Source organism: Schistocerca nitens, chromosome 1 (assembly GCF_023898315.1).
Source record: "Schistocerca nitens isolate TAMUIC-IGC-003100 chromosome 1, iqSchNite1.1, whole genome shotgun sequence".
NCBI lineage: Eukaryota > Metazoa > Arthropoda > Insecta > Orthoptera > Acrididae > Schistocerca > Schistocerca nitens.
Window position 1 is genome coordinate 150,954,139 of NC_064614.1, and position 22,971 is coordinate 150,977,109.

At 42.4% G+C, this 22,971-nt stretch overlaps 1 protein-coding gene across 4 annotated transcripts in view; it reads left to right on the forward strand.

Moving 5' to 3' along the window:
- The window catches only part of LOC126243676 (uncharacterized), a 226,470-nt gene that overhangs the window by 54,811 nt on the left and 148,688 nt on the right, over positions 1 to 22,971 (forward strand). For all 4 annotated transcript variants that reach the window (XM_049948180.1, XM_049948181.1, XM_049948178.1 and 1 more), the window contains exons 4-5: positions 7,950 to 8,025; positions 19,172 to 19,299. In XM_049948180.1, coding sequence (XP_049804137.1) covers positions 7,950 to 8,025; positions 19,172 to 19,299 — 204 coding nt within the window. The remainder of the gene's footprint in view (positions 1 to 7,949; positions 8,026 to 19,171; positions 19,300 to 22,971) is intronic.

The following is a 22,971-nucleotide window of genomic DNA, read 5'->3' on the forward strand; positions in this document are numbered from 1 at the left end:
GGTGACGTGCAGCGGACAACGAAAGGAAAGTTAGAGTAGGCATCAATTACGAGGAGCCAATAAGTACCTAAAAAGGGTCCCGCAAAGTCAGCATGAATGCGCTCCCAGGGCTTCACAGGCGAAGGCCACGGTGACAAAGATGACTTCGGGGCAGCGGCCTGTGACGCACAAGGGCCGCAGGCAGCGACCATGTGTGCTATTTCAGAGTCAATGCCAGGCCAGGACACGTGACGGCGCGCCAGAGATTTTGTGCGAGACACACCCCAGTGCCCTTGGTGAAGGAGGCGCAAGACCGAAGCACGCAAAGACGCAGGTACCGCAACAAGCGGCGAAGCATTGTCAGTGGAGAGGAGGATAACACCATCCCTAGCCGTGAGGCGGTAGCGCAAAGTGTAGTAGTTCCGCAACGGATCAGAAGTCTTAGCGGACGGGCGATCTGGCCAACACTTCTGAATACAGCGTAAAACCCGGGAGAGGGTAGGGTCAGAACCCGTAGCAGCCGCCAGCCTGTCCCCAGTGATGGGGAACCCGTCCAACACCCGCTGCTCGGCAACATCCAGGTGGAAACATAAAAGTTCGTCCCTATCGAATGCCTGATCAGGACCCATGGGAAGGCGAGACAGAGCATCAGCATTCGCATGTTGAGCCGTTGGCCGGAAATGAATCTCATAATTGAAACGGGACAAGTAAAGAGCCCAACGCTGGAGGCGGTGTGCAGCCTATTCGGAAAGTGACGTCGATGGATGAAACAAGGAAACAAGTGGTTTGTGATCCGTAACAAGATGAAATTTTGAGCCATAGAGAAAAACACCAAACTTATGAAGAGCATAAATGATGGCCAAAGCTTCTTTCTCAATTTGAGAATACTTTTGGTGGGCATCCGTGAGCGTTTTGGAGGCATAAGCAATGGGTTGTTCCGAACCGTCAGAAAAACGGTCCGCAAGGACTGCACCGACCCTGTATTGAGAGGCATCTATGGCAAGAACAAGATGTTGGCCAGGTCGATAAGTAGCCAGGCACGGGGCCTGTTTCAGCATAGTCTTCAACTTCAGGAAAGCCGCTTCACATGACACGGACCAGTGAAAAGGCGTTTTTATGCAACAGGCGACGCAACGGCTGAGCCACTGAAGCCGCAGACGGTAAAAACTTGTGATAGTATGCTATTTTCCCCAAGAAGGCCTGCAGTTCATTAACAGATGTAGGGCGAGGAAGGGCATCGATCGCAGCGACAGTTTGTTGAAGCGGACGAATACCATCCCGAGAGAGGTGAAACCCCAAGTATGTGATAGATGCCTGAAAAAATTGTGATTTCTGAAGATTACACTTAAGACCGGCAGTCTGTAAGACATGAAAAAGTGTGCGGAGATTTTGAAGATGTTCTTCAGTGGTGGGGCCAGTGACAACAATGTCGTCCATGTAATTGATACACCCAGGGACAGGAAGCAATAATTGTTCCAAGAATCGCTGAAAGAGAGCAGGGGCGCTAGCAACCCTGAATGGCAAGCGTTGGTATTGATAGAGACCGAAAGGCATGTTAAGGACCAGAAACTGCCGGGAAGCAGTGTCGAGAGGAAGTTGATGATAAGCTTCTGACAGGTCAATTTTAGAAAAATACTGGCCTCCAGCAAGTTTAGTGAACAGTTCTTCAGGACGGGGCATAGGGTAAGTGTCGATGAGGCATTGAACATTTACAGTGGCTTTGAAATCGCCACAGAGACGAATATCACCATTTGGCTTAGCAACTACAACGACAGGAGAGGAGCACTCACTGGAAGTGACAGGAAGCAAGACCCCTGAAGCAGTGAGACGATCCAACTCCCATTTTACCCGATCATGAAGGGCCACAGGAATGGGCCGAGCCCGAAAAAACTTAGGCCGAGCAGTGGGTTTGAGCGTGATATGAGCTTCAAAGTCGTTTGCACGGCCTAACCCAGGAGAAAAAAGGGACGAAAATGTCGTCGACAAGGAATCCAGTTGAGCATAAGGAATAGCATCAGAGACAATATTGACAGAGTCATCTATGGAGAACCCAAAAACGCGAAAGGCATCGAAACCAAAAAGATTTTCTGCGTTGCTCTGGTCGCCCACAAATATGGGAACAGTGCGAACGACAGATTTGTAAGATACCTCAGCATTAAACTGTCCCAAGAGAGAAATCTTCTGTTTATTGTACGTCCGTAATTGCCGAGTGACAGGTGACAGGAGTGGAGAACCCAGCTGAAGATACGTCTGAGAATTAATTATAGTGGCAGCAGAACCGGTATCCACTTGCATGCGAACATCTCGCCCAAGGATTTGGACAGTGAGGAATAATTTCCCTGAAAGGGAAGAAGTGCAATTGACAGACAACACAGAATCAGAATTAGCGTCATGTTCCTGAACATCATGTATGCGGTCGGATTTGCAAACGGAAGACACATGACCTTTCTTTTTGCAGTTGTGACACACAGCCCAACGTTGGGGACAATCCTCGCGTGAATGTTTCGTAAAACACCGCGGACATGAAGGAAGTTGCCGGGGGATTTGCTGCAGTTTCTTAGCGGGTTGTTTACGGCTAGGCCGAGGCTGCGCGTGGGAGCGCACTGCAGCCACGTCGGCCGGCGGGGACGCGCCGCACGCGTCGTCAACAGCGCACAGAGGTTGTATTTCCCCGACATCACCCCACACCTCTATTTGCGCCCCAGCGGCGTGAGAAATTTGAAAAGACTGCGCAATGGAGAGAACTTCATCTAGAGTCGGTTTCACCAACTGAAGGGCACGTTGCCGAACTTCTTTGTCGGGCGCCGATCGGATAATAGCATCCCGTACCATGGAATCGGCATAGGATTCTTTGTGAACGTCAGTAACAAATTGACACTTTTGACTGAGGCCGTGAAGTTCAGCAGCCCAAGCGCGATAGGATTGATTCGGTTGTTTTTGACAACGATAAAAGGCAACACGAGAGGCTACCACATGCGTTTGCTTTTGAAAATAGACAGACAGAAGTGAGCACATTTCAGCAAAGGACAAAGACGCAGGATCCTTCAAAGGAGCCAATTGCGACAACAACCAATACATTTGAGGTGAAATCCAGGAAAGGAACAGAGACTTACATGATTGTTCGTCCGTGACATGAAATACCAAGAAGTGCTGTCGAAGACGTTTTTCATAATCAGACCAGTCTTCCGCTGTCTCGTCGTAAGGAGGAAAAGGAGGTATAGCCAACCGAGAAACGCCCCGCATTTGACGCCGCGACGAAATCGCGAATCGCCACTGTGAGAAGCGTTTGCTGTTCAAGGAGATTTTGCAATAGTTGCTCGACAGTAGCCATGGAACCCTGTGAGTCAACGGTGAAAAGGAAAATCCACTACCTCGTCGCCAATTGTTAGAACTTCAAGTTTAACACATATATTTTGGAACGACACAACAACACATATAAGTCACAGAGTAAGTTGACAAGCAAGACATGTACACGTTAGCATTCGAATGAGCACTGAGTCCCAGCCTAGCGGCCGCTGCTCGGCTGGCCGCTTAGGTGGCGCAGCTGCTGCAAAGCTGGCAGACAGCGCCACACGTAGAGCACGCACGTAATTGCACAGCGGCACTTTCAATGATCGGCGAGTCACAACACCTACATTGAATGCAGCACTGTAGTTGCAGCTTAGCTTGTAGGTGACATGACTGGTTTCGTAGGTAGCCCTGGGAGAGATGATGTTTGTGACCAGACTGGAGTAGGTGGTGGTGCTGGGAGGATGTATGGGACAGGTCTTGCATCTAGATCTATTACAGGGGTAAGAGCCATGAGGTAAGGGGTTGGGAATAGGGGTTGTGTAGGGAAGGACTAATCTGAACCAGGTGAGGAGTTTAGGATTCTGGGTGTTTAGGAAGGATTCCTCTAGATGGCCCACGAATAGGTTGGCATAGGATGGGGCCATATGGGTGCCACAGCCGTACCTAAGATTTTTTTGTAGTTAATGCCTTCAAAGGAGAGGTACTTATGGGGGAGGATATAGTTGGACACAGCGACTAGGGAGGAAGTTGTTGGTTGGGAATCTGCCGGGCCATGGGAAATCCCTCAACATGCAAACTAACCTTACATCTGTGGGAAGAACCACAGTCCAATGTCTAAAAAGGGATCCCAACCTTATAATCCTACCTCCTTACAAAGGCTCCACCACTGTTGTTTTGAAGCACAAGGATTACCTGGCAGAAGGACTCCGTCAGCTGTCAGATAATTCCACCTACAAACCTTGCCACAGTGACCCCATTTCAGAAATCCAGCAGCATCTCCAGTCACTCCTCAATTCCTTAGGCCCATCCCAGAACCTCTCCCCAGAATCCATCTCTGTGCTCACCCCTACCACTCCCTGCACTGCTACCTTCTACATGCTTCCTAAAATCCATAAACCTAACCACCCAGGACTCCCCATTGTGGCTGGTTACTGTGCCCCCACTGAGAGAATATCTGCTCTCATAGACCAACATCTTCAACCTTTTCCGCGGAACCTACCCTCCTATGTAAAATATACCAACCATTTCCTCCACTGGCTCTCCACGGTTCCTGTCCCTTTACCACACTGTGCCCTGCTCATGATTATTGATGCCACCTCACTTTACACTAACATCCCTAATGCCCATGTCCTTACTGCTATTGAACACTACCTTTCCCAATGCCCAATGGATTCCAAACGAATATCACCTCACCCACAATTACTTCTCCCCATGGAAGGCATTACAATCAAATCCGGGGTACAGCTCACATGGCACCATCCTTCCAACTTATTCATGGGCCATCTAGAGGAATCCTTCCTAAACACCCAGAATCCTAAATCCCTGGTTCAGATTTGCAATCTGGATCGAGGGTGAGGACACCTTATCCACATTCCTCCAGAACCGCAACAACTTCTCCCCCATTTGCTTCACCTCATCCTACTCAAACCAACAAGCCACCTTCCTAGATATTGACCTCCACCTCAAAGATGGCTACATCAGTACCTCCATCCTTATCAAACCTATTAACCACCAGCAGTACCTCCACTTCGACAGCTGACAACCATTCCGTACCAAGAAGTCCCTTCCATAGAGCCTAACCATCCGTTGTCGTCGCATCTGCAGTAACAAGCAGTCCCTCTCAAAATATACTGAGGGTCTCACTGAAGCCTTCATAGACCGTAATTATCCTCCCAAACTTGTACAGAAACAAATCTCCTATACCTTATCTTTCCAGTCTCCCACCACCAACTCCCAAAGTCCCACCATCCGGCCACAGAGGAGCATTCTCATCTTAACTCGGTACCACTGGGGACCGGAGCAACTGAATTACATTCTCTGCCAGGGTTTCGATTACCTCTCGTCGTGCCCTGAAATGAGAAATGTCCTTCCCACCCATCTGACAGTGGAATTTCACCGTTGACCGAACCTACACAATATATTCGTCACAACCCTTACTCCCAAACCCTTACCTCATGGCTCTTACCCCTGTAATAGATCTAGATGCAATACCTGTCACATACATCGTCCCACCACCACCACCACCACCACCACCACCACCGACTCCAGTCCAGTCACAAACATCAACTATCCCAGGGCTACCTGTGAAACCAGTCATGTCATCTACAAGCTAAACTGTAACTACAGTGTTGCATTCTATGTGGGCATCACAACCAACAAGCTTTCTGTCCACATGAATGGCCACCAACGAACTGTGGCCGACAAACAAGTGGACCACCATGTTGCCGAGCCCACTGCCACACATGACATCCTCCATTTCAATGCCTGGTGAAACATTTTTGTGATGCCTCGTGTAAGGAGGAGAAATGCGTACCATCACGATTCCGACTTTGATAAAGGTCGGATTGTAGCCTATAGCGATTGCGGTTTATCGTATCGCGACATTGCTGCTCGCGTTGGTTGAGATCCAATGACTTTTAGCAGAATATGGAATCGGTGGGTTCAGGAGGGTAATACGGAATGCCGTGGTGGATCCCAATGGCCCAGTATCACTAGCAGTCGAGATGACAGGCATCTTGTCCGCATGGCTGTAATGGATCGTGCAGCCATGTCTTGATCCCCGAGTCAACAGATGGGAACGTTTGCAAGACAACAACCATCTGCACGAACAGTTCGATGACGTTTGCAGCAGCATGGACTATCAGCTCGGAGACCATGGCTGCGGTTACCCTTGACGCTGCATCACAGGCAGGAGCACCTGCTATGGTGTACTCAACGACGAACCTGGGTGCACGAATGGCAAAACGTCATTTTTTCGGATGAATCCAGGTTCTGTTTACAGCATCGTGATGGTCGCATCCGTGTTTGGCGACATCGCGGTGAACGCGCATTGCAAGCGTGCATTCGAAAATCGCCATACTGGCGTATCACCCGGCGTGATGGTATGTGGAGCCATTGGTTACCCATCTCGGTCACCTGTTGTTCGCATTGACGGCACTTTGAATAGTGGACGTTACATTTCAGATGTGTTACGACCTGTGGCTCTACTCTTCATGCAATCCATGCGAAATCCTACATTTCAGTAGGATAATGCATGACCGCATGTTGCAGGTCCTGTACGGGCCTTTCTGGATACAGAAAATGTTCTACTGCTGCCCTGGCCAGCACATTCTCCAGATCTCTCACCAACTGAAAACGTCTGGTCAATGGTGGCCAAGCAACTGGCTCGTCACAATACGCCAGTCACTACTCTTGATGAACTGTGGAATCGTGTTGAAGCTGCATGGGCAGCAGGTGTACATGTACACGCCATCCCAGCTCTGTTTGACTCAATGCATAGGCGTATCAAGGCCGTTATTACGGCAAGATGTAGTTGTTCTGGGTACTGATTTCTCAGGATCTATGCACCCAAATTGCGTGAAAATGTAATCACATGTCAGTTCTAGTATAATATATTTGTCCAATGAATACCCGTTTATCATCTGCAATTCTTTTTGGTGTAGCAATTTTAATGGCCAGTAGTGTATATGAGAGGAAGTACCACTAAAGCTGTAACTTGAGAATGTCTTTTTTGTCTCACTCAACTAGTTTGGCAGCACATTACTGCCATCTTGAGGCCCCACTGTGCCAAAAGAGTGTTAGATTTCCTTGGTGCATTTATTGTAGAGTCCTTGTTACTAGCACATGTGGGCTAGCTTCCATTAAGGGAGTCTCCAGTTGACTCCATGTTGTCGCCAATGCAGTTTTGGCATTGGAGACAACACAGTGTCGAGTAGGGACTCGGTGTCGACTGATGATCTGATTGGTAAGATCTGTGAGACAACCTACTGCATTCCACTACTGAGAGCACCGTAACTCTGCTGGAAGATCATTTGTTTTCTTTCTCTTTGTCTCCTTCAGAACAGCCTCAACTTTGGCTGTATTAATTTCCTTGACTGGTCCTTTAAGAGCTGATATTCTTCTTGAAATGCTACCATTTGATTCTTGATGCTCTGTTTCTGGCAGAGTACCCAGATCTTGGTGGGTTTATTCGAAGCTTACAGATGACGGTCAGTATCATATTTGACGGTTTCATGTGGAACAATTTTTGTGGAACAATCTAGGGGTAACAATATTTTATTTCCATATAACAATTCATGTGAACACAATTATTATGCCGCTGTGCAATAACTACAGTTGGCAACACACAATGACAGCAGCTGTATAAGGCTAGCTGAAGCTGGTTTCAGAGAGAGCTTTAAAAGTAAAAGCAGTTGAAACACTTATGTGACAAGCATTAGAACCTAAAATACAGCAATCAATACTCTTTTACATGTTGGTTTTTAAGATTAAAAAATAACTGATTTGACCAAAAAAAAAAAAAAAGCTATGCATTCCTGCCTGTTCAGCCCCTACTAAAACTATTAGGTGTTTTTAATGATACACGTGTAACATTTTCCACATTGTTGCCAGATGTTTTGTTCTAAAGTATGTATGTATGTCCTGGAATCTTACAGTACCTTTTGATAATATTGTTTCAGTTTGGGCGATGTAATAAAGAAGACATATTTTCAAAAACTGCTAAATTCCCTACAAAAGGAAGAAGATTGCCTAATGGTGAGTACTGTGAGTAGCAGTATTGACATTCAGTGAATCGGCCTCCAATGTCAGAAACATTCTATCCAGTTATTTGGCAGTGCTGGATCATGGCCATTTCCAGAGGACTTGACTGGTATCAATTTTGTGATAACAACAAATGGAAAATGATACAGTTGGAAAAAAGAGAATGATTGGCCAGTACTTTATTCCAGGAGATGACTTTCATTGTGCTGCCACTTAGTGAAGTAAATAATAACTCTAGGTTTGTAAATGTGCATTTTGTTCTTATGGGAGGAAAGATCAATTGGTTGGAGGAGGTTACAAAGGGTGAGAATGGCACTCAGATGCTATATTGCCAGGACCCACCTGTGATGAGAATAAAGGGAGACAAAGTTGGAGGAAAAGGTGTCAAGACAGTACATTGATAAGCACTGTGCTAACCTCAGCTTAGAGGTGATAAATGGAACAGACTAGGAACTAGAAAGTAAAGAGGGATTAAAGATGAAAACTGAAAAGTGGTAAGAATAGTGCAGTTAAGAAATAGGATGAGAGAGGAAATTAGAGTGAGAGAGAGAGAGAGAAAGAGCAGCTTACAGTGTTCTGTGGTATCATTTCTACCCTCCCTTACAATTATCACTCACAACATCTCCTCCCCACCCCCCCCCCCACCCAAAAAACAAAAACAAGCAAAAAAGAAGAAGAAATCATAGCCAACAAACCATCCTATCCTGGCATCCCTACTTTATCTCCCAGTGCTGGCACATCTCCGTCCCAAGCCCAACTATAGCCATTTTCATACTAGACCATCTCACAGTCCTACCCCCTTTCAGGCCTAAATCTCTACCATCCAGAGACATCCATTGTATCAAAAGACCTGATCTTCTGTCACAACAAAATTCAATCACTCTGTTCTAATTAAATATTCCGTAACATTCACCCAAAGTGTCTATTGCCAATATCACTTTACCACCCAGTCCCAAATCACAACCAGGAGTGTCAGCTTCAAACCCTGCATAGGAGACTTCTAATGATCATTGTCCTGTTCCCCAAAACAATAATCTCCAGGAGTCCTGTTCCCCAAAACAATAATCTCCAGGAACTCCTCACTTCCAGTACCATCTCCCTATCTTTATCACTGAAACCTAGAACATTATTCCATCTGAGCCCTGAGCTATCTATAACCTAAAGAAGGACCACTGTATCATCGTCATCCCTCATTCCAAAGGCTCCACTACATTGGTATGAGACAGTGGGGTATATGTGGCATATTGGCATCTCTGGCTTTTGGACATCTCAATGTACAAAACTGTTCTCTTCCTAATGACCCCAGTCCTTCCATCCAGACTGAGTTATGGAAAATCCTGTAAACCATAGCCACCTCGCAAGGTCTTGCAACTGCCTGCTTGGGATTCCTTAGTCCTTCTCACCTATGCACCCCTACCGTCTACATACCACATAAAATACACAGAAATAACCATCCTGGTTATGCCATTGTAGCTTCATTGTTTCAACTGAATGCATGACAGTACTGGTGGACCACTATCTTCAAACCATCTTTCTTATCCTCTTATAGAAAATCACAACCTGGAACATTTCAAATTCCTCCCTGCACTTCTACACAGCCAACTACATTTTCACTATTGGTACAGCTTCACTCTTCACTAACAACCTACATGTATTCCATTGGCCTCTCCTGAAATTTACCTGAATATCTCCCAAAAACTTCATTTTTGTCATAATATCCAATTTAATTGTAACTTGATTTTTACTCATTATCATTTCACCTTTGAGGTTGAGAGCTACAAACAAATCAGTGGAACAGCTATGGAAACCAGGATGACAGCATCCTTTGCCTGCCTTTCCATGGGCCACAATGCCCAGAAGCTGTATTCTCTGGTTTGTTACAAATTTGCCAATGATATCTTAGTGGTGTGAATTCGGTGGTGAGCAACAACTCCTGTACTTCCTGTTGGAACCATTCCCAGCTCAAATTCACCTGGTCCTTTTGCAAATTTAAATCTGCCACCCTCAATGTTTGCATCTGTCCAGTTCATTCACAGCCAGATCTCAGACCACCAACCAATAAGAAACATCCACTTCGACAGCTGCTGCCCCCTCCCATGTCAAACGTTTCTTTTCGTACAGCCTGGAAACTCACTGCTACTGTGTACTTCTCCGAAACAGTGACATATCTTCCTGTACCATAAATGATGTTATGTATATCAACAAATTCTTCGTGGCTGAAATTAGGATATGCTGGATCAAACCAATACTCACAGCACGGTTCTTGGCAGCACGGTGAACAGCTTTGTATAAGGTGCAGAGCCGTTAATTGAAGTGCCAGTCTCCTATGTATAGGAACACAGTGGTCTTAGGTACATTATTTGATTGCCCAAGAGTGGAGGAATGACACAACCTGGAATTTAAATGAAACATTGTATGCTAATCAGATGACAAATTGAGGCTGGTCTTGTGGCTAACTTGGTACACATTCAAGGTTTACCAATTTTGTATCAACCAATGCACGCAGGGTGAAAAACACCCATACTGCTGCAGAACTAATAACTTAGACAACAGTAAAATAAACAGTTGCATCAGTGATGCTTACCGTATTTACTCGAATCTAAGCCGCACTTGAATCTAAGCCGCACCTGAAAAATGAAACTCGAAATCAAGGAAAAAAAGAATTTCCCGAATCTCAGCCGCACCTGAAATTTGAGACTCGAAATTCAAGGGGAGAGAAACGTTTTGTGCCGCACCTCCAAATCGAAACAAAGTTGGTTCATTGTAATATGACACACAATTTAGGTCAAATGAATGACGATACAGCTACAGTAGTTTGGTTCGAGTCGTAAGCTTAGCATTTAAGCTTTACCAGGTAGCCATTGCTATGCGTCAGGCGCTCCGTCCGTATTTATACGGGTACCCTTCCTTTTTCACGTGCTTCGTCTGGTTTGAATTGATTGCTTATTTTTCTTTGATCTGATAAGTGCCGTTCTCTTTGTTATAGGTGTTTACGTCACTCTAAGCTGAAAATTCATTATTGTACTCTGTCATGCATTGTTTGTCGCATTCTGATAATGAGTGTTTACAGCCTGTCGCCGCTCGCGGCATGGCTTGCTTTTGTGCGCGCTACCGCCACTTACAATAAAAAAAAAGAGAGGAATTGTCTCATTAGTGAAACAATGACAAGACAAAATTTTGAAAAACACAACCCTCAGTCGTGAACACAATTAGTAAAAAAAATAATAATAATAAAAAAAATTGTGTTTGTGACTGAGGGCTGTGTTTTTCAACATTTTGTTTTATACAACAGTCGCTGATTGACAGCCATGTTAAAAACCTTAACAATGACAAGTCTCTGCTATTTGTTGTTATTTACATTGCTGCTTTCTTTGATAATGATCAACAAGAACCAAATAATAGACTGCATATGATAGAAGATGTTCTGAACGAGAGTTTAGTGAAAATTTTTCTCCGTTTGAAAATCTTTGCAGACGCCTCTTTAGTTCATTACAGTCTGCACAGAAATTAAGAGTCATCTTAGATTTAAAAATCTAGTCAATTGCCATGCTTCATTTCTGACTGTATCACTATTAGGCATAAGAATAATACGAATATAAACATGACATGATATGTATATTCTTCCACATTTGTTGTTGTCTCACTCTAGTTTCGTAGTTTATTAGCAGGCAGGATTTAAATGAGATAGTAGCAAACACGAAAGAATACATGGCAAAATGTTTATATTCATATTATTCTTATGGTGAAGAGAATACTGCATGTGATTCACAGTTCATAAAAGTTCCTATTAGCAACCATCTCTTCTCAGAGATAGGAAAAAATTCAGAACGTAGAGTTGGCCATATTGACAAACATCCCAAACAGTCTTGCCAGTCGGATTTTGATAGTACATTGAAATGCTGCTACATTCGAAGATGAACAATACGGAATTTGTATTTACTTCATTGGATAATGTATGAAAATGCTGTGGTCAAAACTCGGGGCGGAGAAAAAAGCTCGCCTTCCACCTTTTTTTAAATTTATTTACTGATGCAGAGGTTTTGGCGCCAGTATTTATCTTTGTGCCTGCAAAGCATGCCTGTGTAGCGCTACATATATTTGATGGCGGAAGTTAGCTGTGGCGGCACCTACCAACATTTTTCAGAACTTCCGCTTACTTTGCACTCGATTCTAAGCCGCAGGTGGTTTTTTGGATTACAAAAACCGGAAAAAAAGTGCGCCTTAGATACGAGTAAATACGGTATCCTCACCTCTACAAACTGTTCATCAGTATTCAATAAGCACATGGTTGTTGTATATGATATCAGGTCAAGAACATGCTTCAGATTCCATTGTTGCATAGCAGATGTATCTGTTTCAACACCAAATCCCTCGACAACTGTAGCAATAACCACACCGTTGTTTTCACTTAATGTAAGTGCTCCACAGATATTGTCCACAAACATATCTCCATGGCAGTCTCCTCTTGACTCCTCGAGCAGTGTATCACCTACTTGCGGGGGAGGGGGGGGGGGTATTATCAGTAGCACCCCAACATCACTCATTACCGTGTAAACCTCAAACACCTCTATTATGTGACTCTCCCAAAGTTACGCCTTTCTCATGTCAAACCCTGAGATGGGGTCATCCGTCACTGACATCTTTCGTTCGCCATTCACACTCACCTTCTGTCGCCCCCACAACAGCCTTTACAAACTATGTGGCATTTCCAGCAATTATCACTACCCCAACAATTATTCCTTATGCAAAACCTGTGGCATGTTGCCACCCCCTATCACTTAGCCATTTGCTGAGCATGTTCCACACTATGACTTGAGAGACCCAAGTGCCAGCTACTTTGTATTGGCTATCTGAGTCCTCACACCCAGTAGTAATTTCTCTGGACTCTGGAGAGGAGAAATTCCTCTATGACACATCATCTCATTCTGCCACCCTCTTGGCTTAACATTTGTTAACAATCCCCCATTTTTCCAGTGGCAGAATTTCATTATTTATTCAATTACTTTTATATTTCCTTCTCCCCCCCCCCCCCCCCCCCCCCCCCCGTTTCCTCTCACTCTCTCTAACGACTACTTCCTCTATTTTCTCCATTTCATCATATTTTTAAATTGCATTATTGATTAAACTTTGTATTTCACTTCCAGTTTAATTTATCTTTATTTCTCTAACCCTTCTGTCATGTCAGAATGGAATCTGACACAGTGCTTACCACTGTATTCTTTATTTACCAGTAGACACAAGACTCCTTAAAAAATCAATCTACCATGTGTAAAACAGCTTCAAATGAGGTAACGTGTGTGTTAAATATTTGATGTTAAGCATGAAAGTGAGAAAAAATTTTAAAAGGTTTGAATTTTGCTTAAAATTTAATGTAAGTTGCTAAGTGCTTTCATTATGAAACACTGGATGAATATAGTATGGGTAATTTGTGCTTTTTTCAAGCAAAAGCTAGTTTTTAATGTGCCTCAGAGTTTGTGATGTCATATTTCCTGAGCTATGTGACATGTTGTTGTTGTCGTCGTGATCCTCAGTCTGAAGACTGGTTTGATGCAGCTCTCTGTGCTTATATATGCTGTGCAAGCCTCTTCAGCTCCAAATAACCACTGCAACCTACATTCTTCTCAGTCTACTTGCTGTATTCATCTCTTGGTCTTCCTTTATGATTTTTACCCCTCACACTTCCCTCCAGTACTAAATTGATGATCCCTAGATGCCTCAGAATGTGTCCTACCAACTGACCCCTCCTTCTACTCGGGTTGTGCCACAAATTTCTTTCCTCCCCAATTCTGTTTAGTAACTTCTCATTAGTTACATGATCAACCTGTCTAATCTTCAGTGTCCTCCTGCAGCACCACATTTCAAAAGCGTCCATTCTTTTCTTATCTAAACTGTTTATCATCCATGTTTTACTTCCATACATGGCTACACTCCATACAAATACTTTCAGAAAAGACATTTTAAATCTATATCCAATGCTAACAAATTTCTCTTCTTCAGAAACGCATTTCGTGCCCTTGCCAGTCTACATTTTATATCCTCTCTACTTCGACCATCATCAGTTATTTTGCTGCCCTCATCCACTACCTTAAGTGTCTGATTCCCTCAGCATCATATGAATTAAATTGACTTCATTCCAGTATCCTTGTGTAGCTTTTGTTGCTGTTCATGTTATATCCTCCTCTCAAGACACTGTCCATTCCATTCAACTGCTCTTCCAAGTCATTTGCTGTCTGTGACAGAATTAGTGTCATCGGCAAACCTCAGACTTTTTATTTCTTCTCCCTGGTCTTTAATTCCTATTCCAAATTCTTCTTTGCATTCCTTTATTGCTTGCTCTGTGTACGGATTGAATAACATGGGCGATAGTCTACAACCTTGTCTCACTCCCCTCTGCACCACTGCTTCCCTTTCATACCCCTCGACTGTTATAACTGCCGTCTATTTTCTGTACAGATTGTAAATAGCCTTTTGCTCCCTGTATTTTATCCTTGCCACCTTTAGAATTTGAAAGAGGGCATACCAGTCAACAGTGTCAAATGATTTCTGTAAGTCTACAAGTACAATAAACGTAGGTTTGTTTTTCCTTAATCGGTCTACAAGAAGTCGTACGGTCAGTATTGCTTCATGTGTTCCTACATTTCTCTGGAATCCAAACTGATCTTCCCCAAGGTCGGCTTCTACCAGCTTTCTTCTTTAAAGAATTCATGGTAATATTTTGGAACCATGACTTATTAATTAAACTGTTTTGGTAATAACCACATTTGTCAGCACCTGCTTTCTTTGGAATTATTATATTATATTTGGAATTATTATATTCTTCTTGACATCTAAAGGTATATCACCTGTCTCATACATCTTGCTCACCAGACAGAAGAGTTTTGCATAGCTGACTTTCTAGTTCTGACAGACTGTTGTCTACTTCTCGGGCCCTATTTCGACAGGCCACCAAATCATCAGAAAGTCATTTGGACTTGGCAAGTCCATACTGAACTAGGAAAATGAACCCCAAGTGGATGCCTCTGAAAGTAACCCCCTTCATCATTCTTACAATAGCTGACACGTTTTAAAATTCAGAGCACATTTAATAGCTAGTTTCATATTTAAGTGGGCTTATAACTCAGTTGAAATGCGTAATAGAACTAATTACAGGTGAGATCAACTGGCTAATCATTAGCAAGAATATACTCAACTTAACACACTGAAAAACAATAGGCACAAATTATTATAAATCACTGAGCACTGTGACACAACATTGAATGGCAGCACAATGTGTTCACACAGTGCAGTTAACCCTTTAAATGACGAAATATCTTATCCAGCGTAACAGTTAAATAAATGTCAGTATATAATCTTTGGAAATAATAATCAATAAAAATGCCCAAGTTGTTATGTATTTCTAAATCCACCGTGAGTTATGGGATGGTAACTATTCGCACCAATGAATGAGGAGCACAAAATCTGAAAAGTTTGAAAAATCCTCAGAAAATAAGCAATGTCAGCTTCTGTAAGTAAACGTATTCCCTCTGGAGAAAGACATTTCCCGAAGGACTGGGATTCAGAACCAACTTTATACCATGCATAAAAATTCCCATTTGCAGCCACTTCAGTATCTCACTCAGTTTTACGACTTTCATGAAATACTTCTTCAAGCACAGGCAAACAGTCCACACTATTTGCTGTATCTGTACTACACGTTTCACTCACTGGTCCACTTCAGACTGCATTATGCAGGCTACCTCCATCTGCATCAGAGTCGCCTTCAAATTCTGAATCTTCTTCATGGCCTTCTGTAACTTCTTGCCAGCATCTTATTACACATTAGGTTAGAACTTCATGTGCAATGGAACTTTGCCACCTCCAGGAAGTCATTCTTGTAGATCTAAAAGAATATTCACAAATGTCAGTATGATCCCTCTAACCATAAAAACAAACAAAAGATGAGTAAGTAATATGCTTATCATATTCAACAGTGTGCAAAAATTATTTTAGTTGTGTTTCATACTTTTAGCAATCAACCTAAATGTGCACTATCATCATCAACATCATCATCCGTGCAACAGCCCTCTGTGATCCTTGGCATTCTATAGAAGATTATCCCATTCTTTCCTGTTCAGTGCCAGACTCCTCCAATTCTGAATTCCAATTTTCCCCATGTCCTCTCTGACACATTCCTCCCATCTTCTATGTTCATCCAGCTCTCCTGGTTCCTTCAAGCAATGCGATGAATATATTCGTAATCATTCTATTGTTTGTTCTCAGTATTTGTCCTGCCCATTTCAGTGTTTTAATATAGCTGACAATGTCTGGTTCATTACATAAATTACATAATTCATAGTTGAATCTTCTCCTCCAGACACCATTTTCTTTCACTGACCCAAGAACTAGTCCCAAGATATTTCTTTCAAATATGCCCAGTTGTTTTTCATCAAATTTTGTTAATGTCCATGTTTCAGCACCATATGTTAGTGCCGGCCTTAGTAAAACTTTATGCATCATAGCTTTAGTTTTCCTGAACAGCAACTTAGAATTCAGATGTTTTCTGAGGCCATGGTGGCAGTTGTTGGTATACAATATTCATTTTTGGATTCAGAGCTAGCATTGTTCTTACAGTTTACTTCTGATCCAAAGTGAGTGAAACTACACATGGTATGAAATTTATGTGTACCATTTTCTACAAATGGGGCCTCATTTCGATAATCTCCCTTAGTTACGGGTATATACTTAGTTTCCCCTTCATTTACCCCTAGATTCACCTTTCTGGCAGCTCTTTCAAGACACATAAGGGCTTATTTCATTTATTAGAGCCATTCCTGGAGCCTTATTATTCTTCAGCTTGTTGATGACTGCCTCCACTTTCACTTCCTCAGCAGATAGTACTGGTTCCTCTATTTCTGAGTTCCTTGTATTTACAGGGGGTAAGATTCCTTGGTTCTCTGCTGTACCATCATTCGACAGTTCCCTCAAGGTGTTGAGCCCATCTTCTACATATTGCTCCATCACTACTCAAAAATGAACCATCTGTATTTCTACACAAATTCATCCTTGGCTGGAAATCCTTTCGGCTATTATTTAGCTTCTGATAAAAAGCTCTTACTTCATTCATCCCTTTCAGATGTTCCATTCCTTCCTGATCTTTCCTTTCATGCTCCCTTTTTTTGGGCAGCCTCTTTTCTCCTCATCTTGCAATTCTATATTACCTTCTGTGGTTTACCTGATGCATTCGCTTGTAATTTTTTTTTTTTTTTTTAAATGTTGTTACTTGTGTACACTCTTTAATGAAACCACCGATTGTGTATGGCATGATTTAGTCTTGTCTTTTAAGTTCTACCATATTTCTTCGATACTCTCAGTCTCTGGAATGTGTGCAAGATCTTCCTGGAGAAGGTCAGAGAACTTTCGAGCAGTCTCAGACTCCTTGAGCTTATCAGTAGGAATTTTTTTCCCATGATACCCATGTATCTGCCTTGCATCAGATGTCTGACTTCTGATTGTTGTTATTACAACAAACTTCTCAGTGCAATGTAGTCTGAAATAGTGTTTAAATAACTTGTCATCTATGTAAGTACCATGCAATATGTTAGCACACAGCACTGAGGAGCTGATTTTAATGAGTATGAGTCAAATAATAAGACTGAGTTTCAAGTGAGCATCATCAGTATTGAGTTACAAGTGGTTCTATTTTAAAAACACACTAAGGCATGCTTGAATCTGCTGAAGACAATGCCGATATCACGAAATTGCAGCTGTTGCATCTCCGGTCCTGTGATTACAAGGAAGCATTTGCTCATTTAAACTCTCTAGATGTATTGAACATCCTGGAGAACAGGTCTCGTATGCCAATTGCCATCCTTTGCCCAGAAAAGTGCACATATCTCTCTCTTTGATGATTACTTGGAGCTGTGTCATTTTTGTCCTTCCTTGGTCAAGCTTCTCCTTACCTTGAATGGCACGTGTGTTTTCTGCTTGAAATTTCATCCTTCTTTTTCTGAAGGCACCACCTGTTTCTCAACATCTTTTATTAACAGACCTGTTAATGCTGTTACCCCAATGAATGGCAGATGGCACTACAGGCTAGTTGTGGCAGGTAGGAAAGTTATCACCTTTAAAAACCCATAGTGTCCTGCAGCCTGATGCCTGGTTTGGCAACCGTTGGGCTAAGGGCTGTTGTTGCACACATAAGTTGTGCCTGGAACATAAATTTTGGTAATGGGATGTTATACACTGCCAGAGTGCTTTAGAGGACTTGTCACATTTTCAGTAGGTTGCACAACAATCAATAAGGCTGTCTTCTTAACATAATTAATGACTTCGTATATTTATCTGTTTGCACACCATTTTGTTTCCAGCTTGTCGACACCGGTATTTATGTCACTCAACATGTTTCCAGTGGACTAGGTGTTTCAGTTTGGAAGTTACCACGTTTATAAAATTGTGGCATGTGTAAAAATGTCTTCCCCATGCTCATGATAATCATTCGATTTGACAACCAGCTGTATCTGTGTTTTTGTTGTTGTGGTCTGCAGTCCTAAGAAGGGTTTGATGCAGCTTTCCATGCTTGTCTATCCTGACTTTGCCTCTTCATCTCTGCGTAACTACTGTGGCCAACATCCATTTAAAGCTGCATGCTGTAGTTTAGTCTTGGTCTCCCTCTACAATTTTTTTACCCTCCACCCACACTTCCCCGCATCCTCTAATTGATTATTCCTTGATGCCTCAGGATATGCCTTATCAAATGATCTCTTCTTTCAGTCAAGCTATACCACAAATTTCTTTTCTCCCCAATTTGATTCAGCACTCCCTCGTGAGTGATCTACCCGTGTAATCTTCAGCATGATGATGTTCTTCTCTGGCTAGTTATTGCCCATCGTTCTCTTCCATACAAGCCTACTCTCCAGACAAATATCTTCAGGAGAGACTTCCTAATACTTGAATTTAAATTAGATATTAACAAATTTCTCTTTTTCAGAAATGCTTTATTTATGTATACATCTGTTCATTAGACAATACAGTAACCAACTGATTCCACAGACAATTTTGCATTGCTCAAACACAATTTTAAATTTCATTACATTGTATAGTGTGTAAAGATTTATTCAAATTTTATTTTCTTAAAACATAAGGTAATTTGTTTCAATTCCAGAAAGCCTCAAGATGATTGAAAAAATTAAAAAATGGATTGGATGTGGCCTGGTTGCAGCAGTATCCAAAGAACTAACTCTGAATGAAGCTAGTTTGAAAAGTATTTGTCGTTGCAATTTGGTGTGCAAGGTATATCTCAGCAATAATGTACATTAGGGATATTGAAGCAAACAGTGGGATAAATAAAGATCTACATGAATAGTTACCCTGCAATTTACACTAAGTGTTTGGTAATGGGTGCAAGGCAACATTTTCATAATATATGCTTTATTCCATTTTCAAATAGTATGTGGGAAAAATGAAAGAAGTCTGTTATTTTGATGAGAAAGTTGCCTGAAATTTTATGGAAAGACTTCACTGGAATAAAACATATATTTGTTTTAATGATTGGCATGTCCAAAATGCTTATTATATCGATGAAACTCTCTCCTCTAGTTCATGGTAACAAAGCAAATTGCCTGTCTTTTAATTTTTTCCATGTCCCATGTGATGAGGATCCCATACTGTACAGCTATACTCTAGAAGAGGACGAGCAAACATAGTGTAAGCAAATGGTATAAGTAACTATAAACTGTAATCTGATGCAGTGAAAGCTAACATCTCTCATGTACCAGTGAGGCACTGATTATAAGTTATCACATCTGCTCGTGAATACATTGCAGACCAACTAGTAGGTATGAACCAAAGTAAACTGATATAATTCTTGCAATGTCTCCCAAGAATTCATATAGCCCAACCTCTGATGAAGTGGGATAAGCTTGTGACGGGAATGGAATAGGAAGTGTTGGGTGGGTGGGTGGGTGGATTCAGGAGGTCTTGCACCTGGGTCTTCCTCAGGGATATGGGCTCTCTGTGGCAAGGGCTTGGGATTTGGAGCAGATTGGGTGTAGCATCTGGATGGACTAGGATGTCGTGGAGGTAGAGTGGACGACGGAACACTACTTTAGACGAGAGGATTCTCAGGTACAATCTCCCTCATTTCAGGGCATGAAGTGCTGGCGAAGGATGTGGTTGAGTTGATCCAGTCCATGTTGTTATTGGGTGATGATGGGGCGCTAGCTGATTCTTGGGAGTGGTGGGAGGATTGAGGGTGTGCAGAGAAATCCAGGATGTAAAGGAGTGGGTGTTGGAGAGTCAGTGAAGAAGAGTTTTGAATACATAACTTATTTTGAACCAAATCAGCATTTGTGATTCACTGCTCTACCTAATAATACATCACCCCTGTATGTCATTGTACACCAGCACAAATAAACGTGCGTTTTTGAGAATTTATGGAAGCTACCATTGTCCTTTGCATAATCGAGAAGTAATTTTAAGTTAATCAGCATTTGTGATCTAAGTGCTGTAGCAGATATTCTAACAAACATATTGTGTTACATCTAGTTTACCCTTAAAGAGGAGTAACCTCATATATTATCTGCATTGATACTAAATTAACTATGATTTCGTGTTTGCTAACAACTGTAATTAATCTCAAAACGTTTTAGGAAACTAGAAATTTTTATCACAGAGTTTCTGTGTTCTATTAATAGAAATTTTGTTTTGTGTTTTTACTTCAATTCTTTTGGGAATTAGCGACTTTCTAGCTCAACAGATTAAAAGATAATCAGCGGGCTTAATTTAAAGTTATTTGTTAATTGTCTTGTGACACATTGCACAAGCCAAAATGTAGCCCCACTGTGAATGCTGTTCTCAAACGTGGGGTGAATTGGGTGATATTCTAAACAGTTGGTAATCATTCTGACTACTGTCAAACGATTGGCAGGTGCTGCAAATCAGTTTGTTGGAAGAGCTCGCAAGTGTTGTTTATCAGTCATACTGGTACCAGAGGTACCTCAGCTACTATCCTCTCCTGTGGATCCTATATCCTCTGCAGAAAGTACAGGATCTGTCATTAATTGTCCACTTGATTATGAGTGGCGTGTCAGTGGTAGATCTGGGCACCCTGTACAGGGTGGACTTGGGGCAAGGGAGGGCTCAGGGTGTTGACCTGATCCCCCTAACCAACAAGTTTAAGGTGTTGTCTTTCACTGAAACTGAGCCAGTGGGACAGCCAGTGGGACTCGCGTTGTCTGTTTTGGGGAAACCTGTTTTGTCTGGCGTCAAGAGGGGCAAACACAAAAGGGTAGCTGTCTAATAATCTTCGACAGTTCAAACTTATGGTGAATGATGGTACCCTCTAGGGAAACGGCAGCAGAGGATACAAAAGGACGCCAGGTGCACTCAGTGTGTATGCGTGGGGGCCTCATTCAACATGTTGAAGAGGATGTTCTGGCAGCCATTGAGGGAATGGGATGCAACCAACTACAGATTGTGGTGCACATTGGAACAAATGATGCCCTGTGTCTATCGTCTGGGCTCTGAGGCCATTCTTGGGTCATTCCAGTGACTGGCAGAGAAGATTGTGCATGGAGTTTCAGCAAAGTGCACAATTTGCAAACTGGATATTTTGAAGGTTCTGTGACTAGTTAGGCTGTGACTTCCTGTACTTGTGCCTTAGGGTTGAGAACTGTAGGGTCCCCCTAAATGGGTCAGCTGTGCACTACATCTCAGAGGCTGCTACTCAGGTAGCTGACTGTGTGTGGGGTGCACACAGGGCATTTTTTCAGGTTAGACGACTTTCCATCCAATACAGATAACAACAGCTGTAGGAAACCCAGAAGTATCATCAGTGTAAGATTGAAAGAAATGTCTCCCACAGGTGATGGTATTAAAATCCTAATGGTTAAATGCCAAAGTATGTGTAACAGAGTGCCAGAATTTGAAGCACTTGTGCAAAGCAGTGAAGCTCACATAATACTAGTTTCAGAAACCTGGTTGAAACATGAAATAGATAGCATTGAGATATTTGGAGAAAATTTAAGTATATATTGAAAGGATAGGCAAATGGCAAATGGAGGTCATACATTTGTTGCAGCAGACAAGAAACTCAAATCCACTGAGACAGAAATTGAAGCTGCATATGAGATTATTTGGTTGAGACTCGGTATCAGGGGTGGGCATAAAATGATAATTGGATCTCTGTCATCCACCACACTCATTACATGATGTAACTGAAAACTTTAGAGAAAACATCAGTTCACTTGTACATAAGTTCTCCAGTCATGCTGTAATCATCAGTGGAGACTTTAATCATCCAACAATTAATTGGGAAAATTAGTTTTGTTAGTGGTGGGCTTGTAAGATATTCTGTGAAACATTACTAAATGCCTTCTCTGTAAACTAACTAGAACAGATACTTAGGAAACCCACTCATGATGGAAATGTATTGGCTCTAATGGCTACAGATACACATGACCTCTTTGAGGATGTCCACACCAAAACTGGAATCAGTGACCGTGATGTGGCTGTGGCAACAGTGATTGCCAATGTACAAAGATCAACTAAAACTAGTAGAAAAATATATATGTTCAGTAAATTAGACAAAAAATCAGTAGTGTGATATTTCAATGAATAAATTCAAACGTTCAGCTCAGGGCAGGAGCATGTAGAGGAACTGTGGCTCAAGTTTAAAAGAACAGGTCATCATGCACTGGATAAATGTGTACCCAGTAGAACAGTTCATAATGGGAGGGAACCTCCATGGTGTACTGTAAAGAAACAGAGACTACTGCAGACTAGATTTAAAACAACGCACAGGGCTATAGATAGAGAGATGCTCAATGAGAAAAGTTTGGTTGTCAAGAGAGCAATGGGCTATGCCTTCAATGACTAACGTAGCAGAAAATTGTCAAATGATATTTCACAAAATCTAAAGAAATTTTGGATTTTTGTAAAGGCTTTTAGTGGCACCAAAGTTAG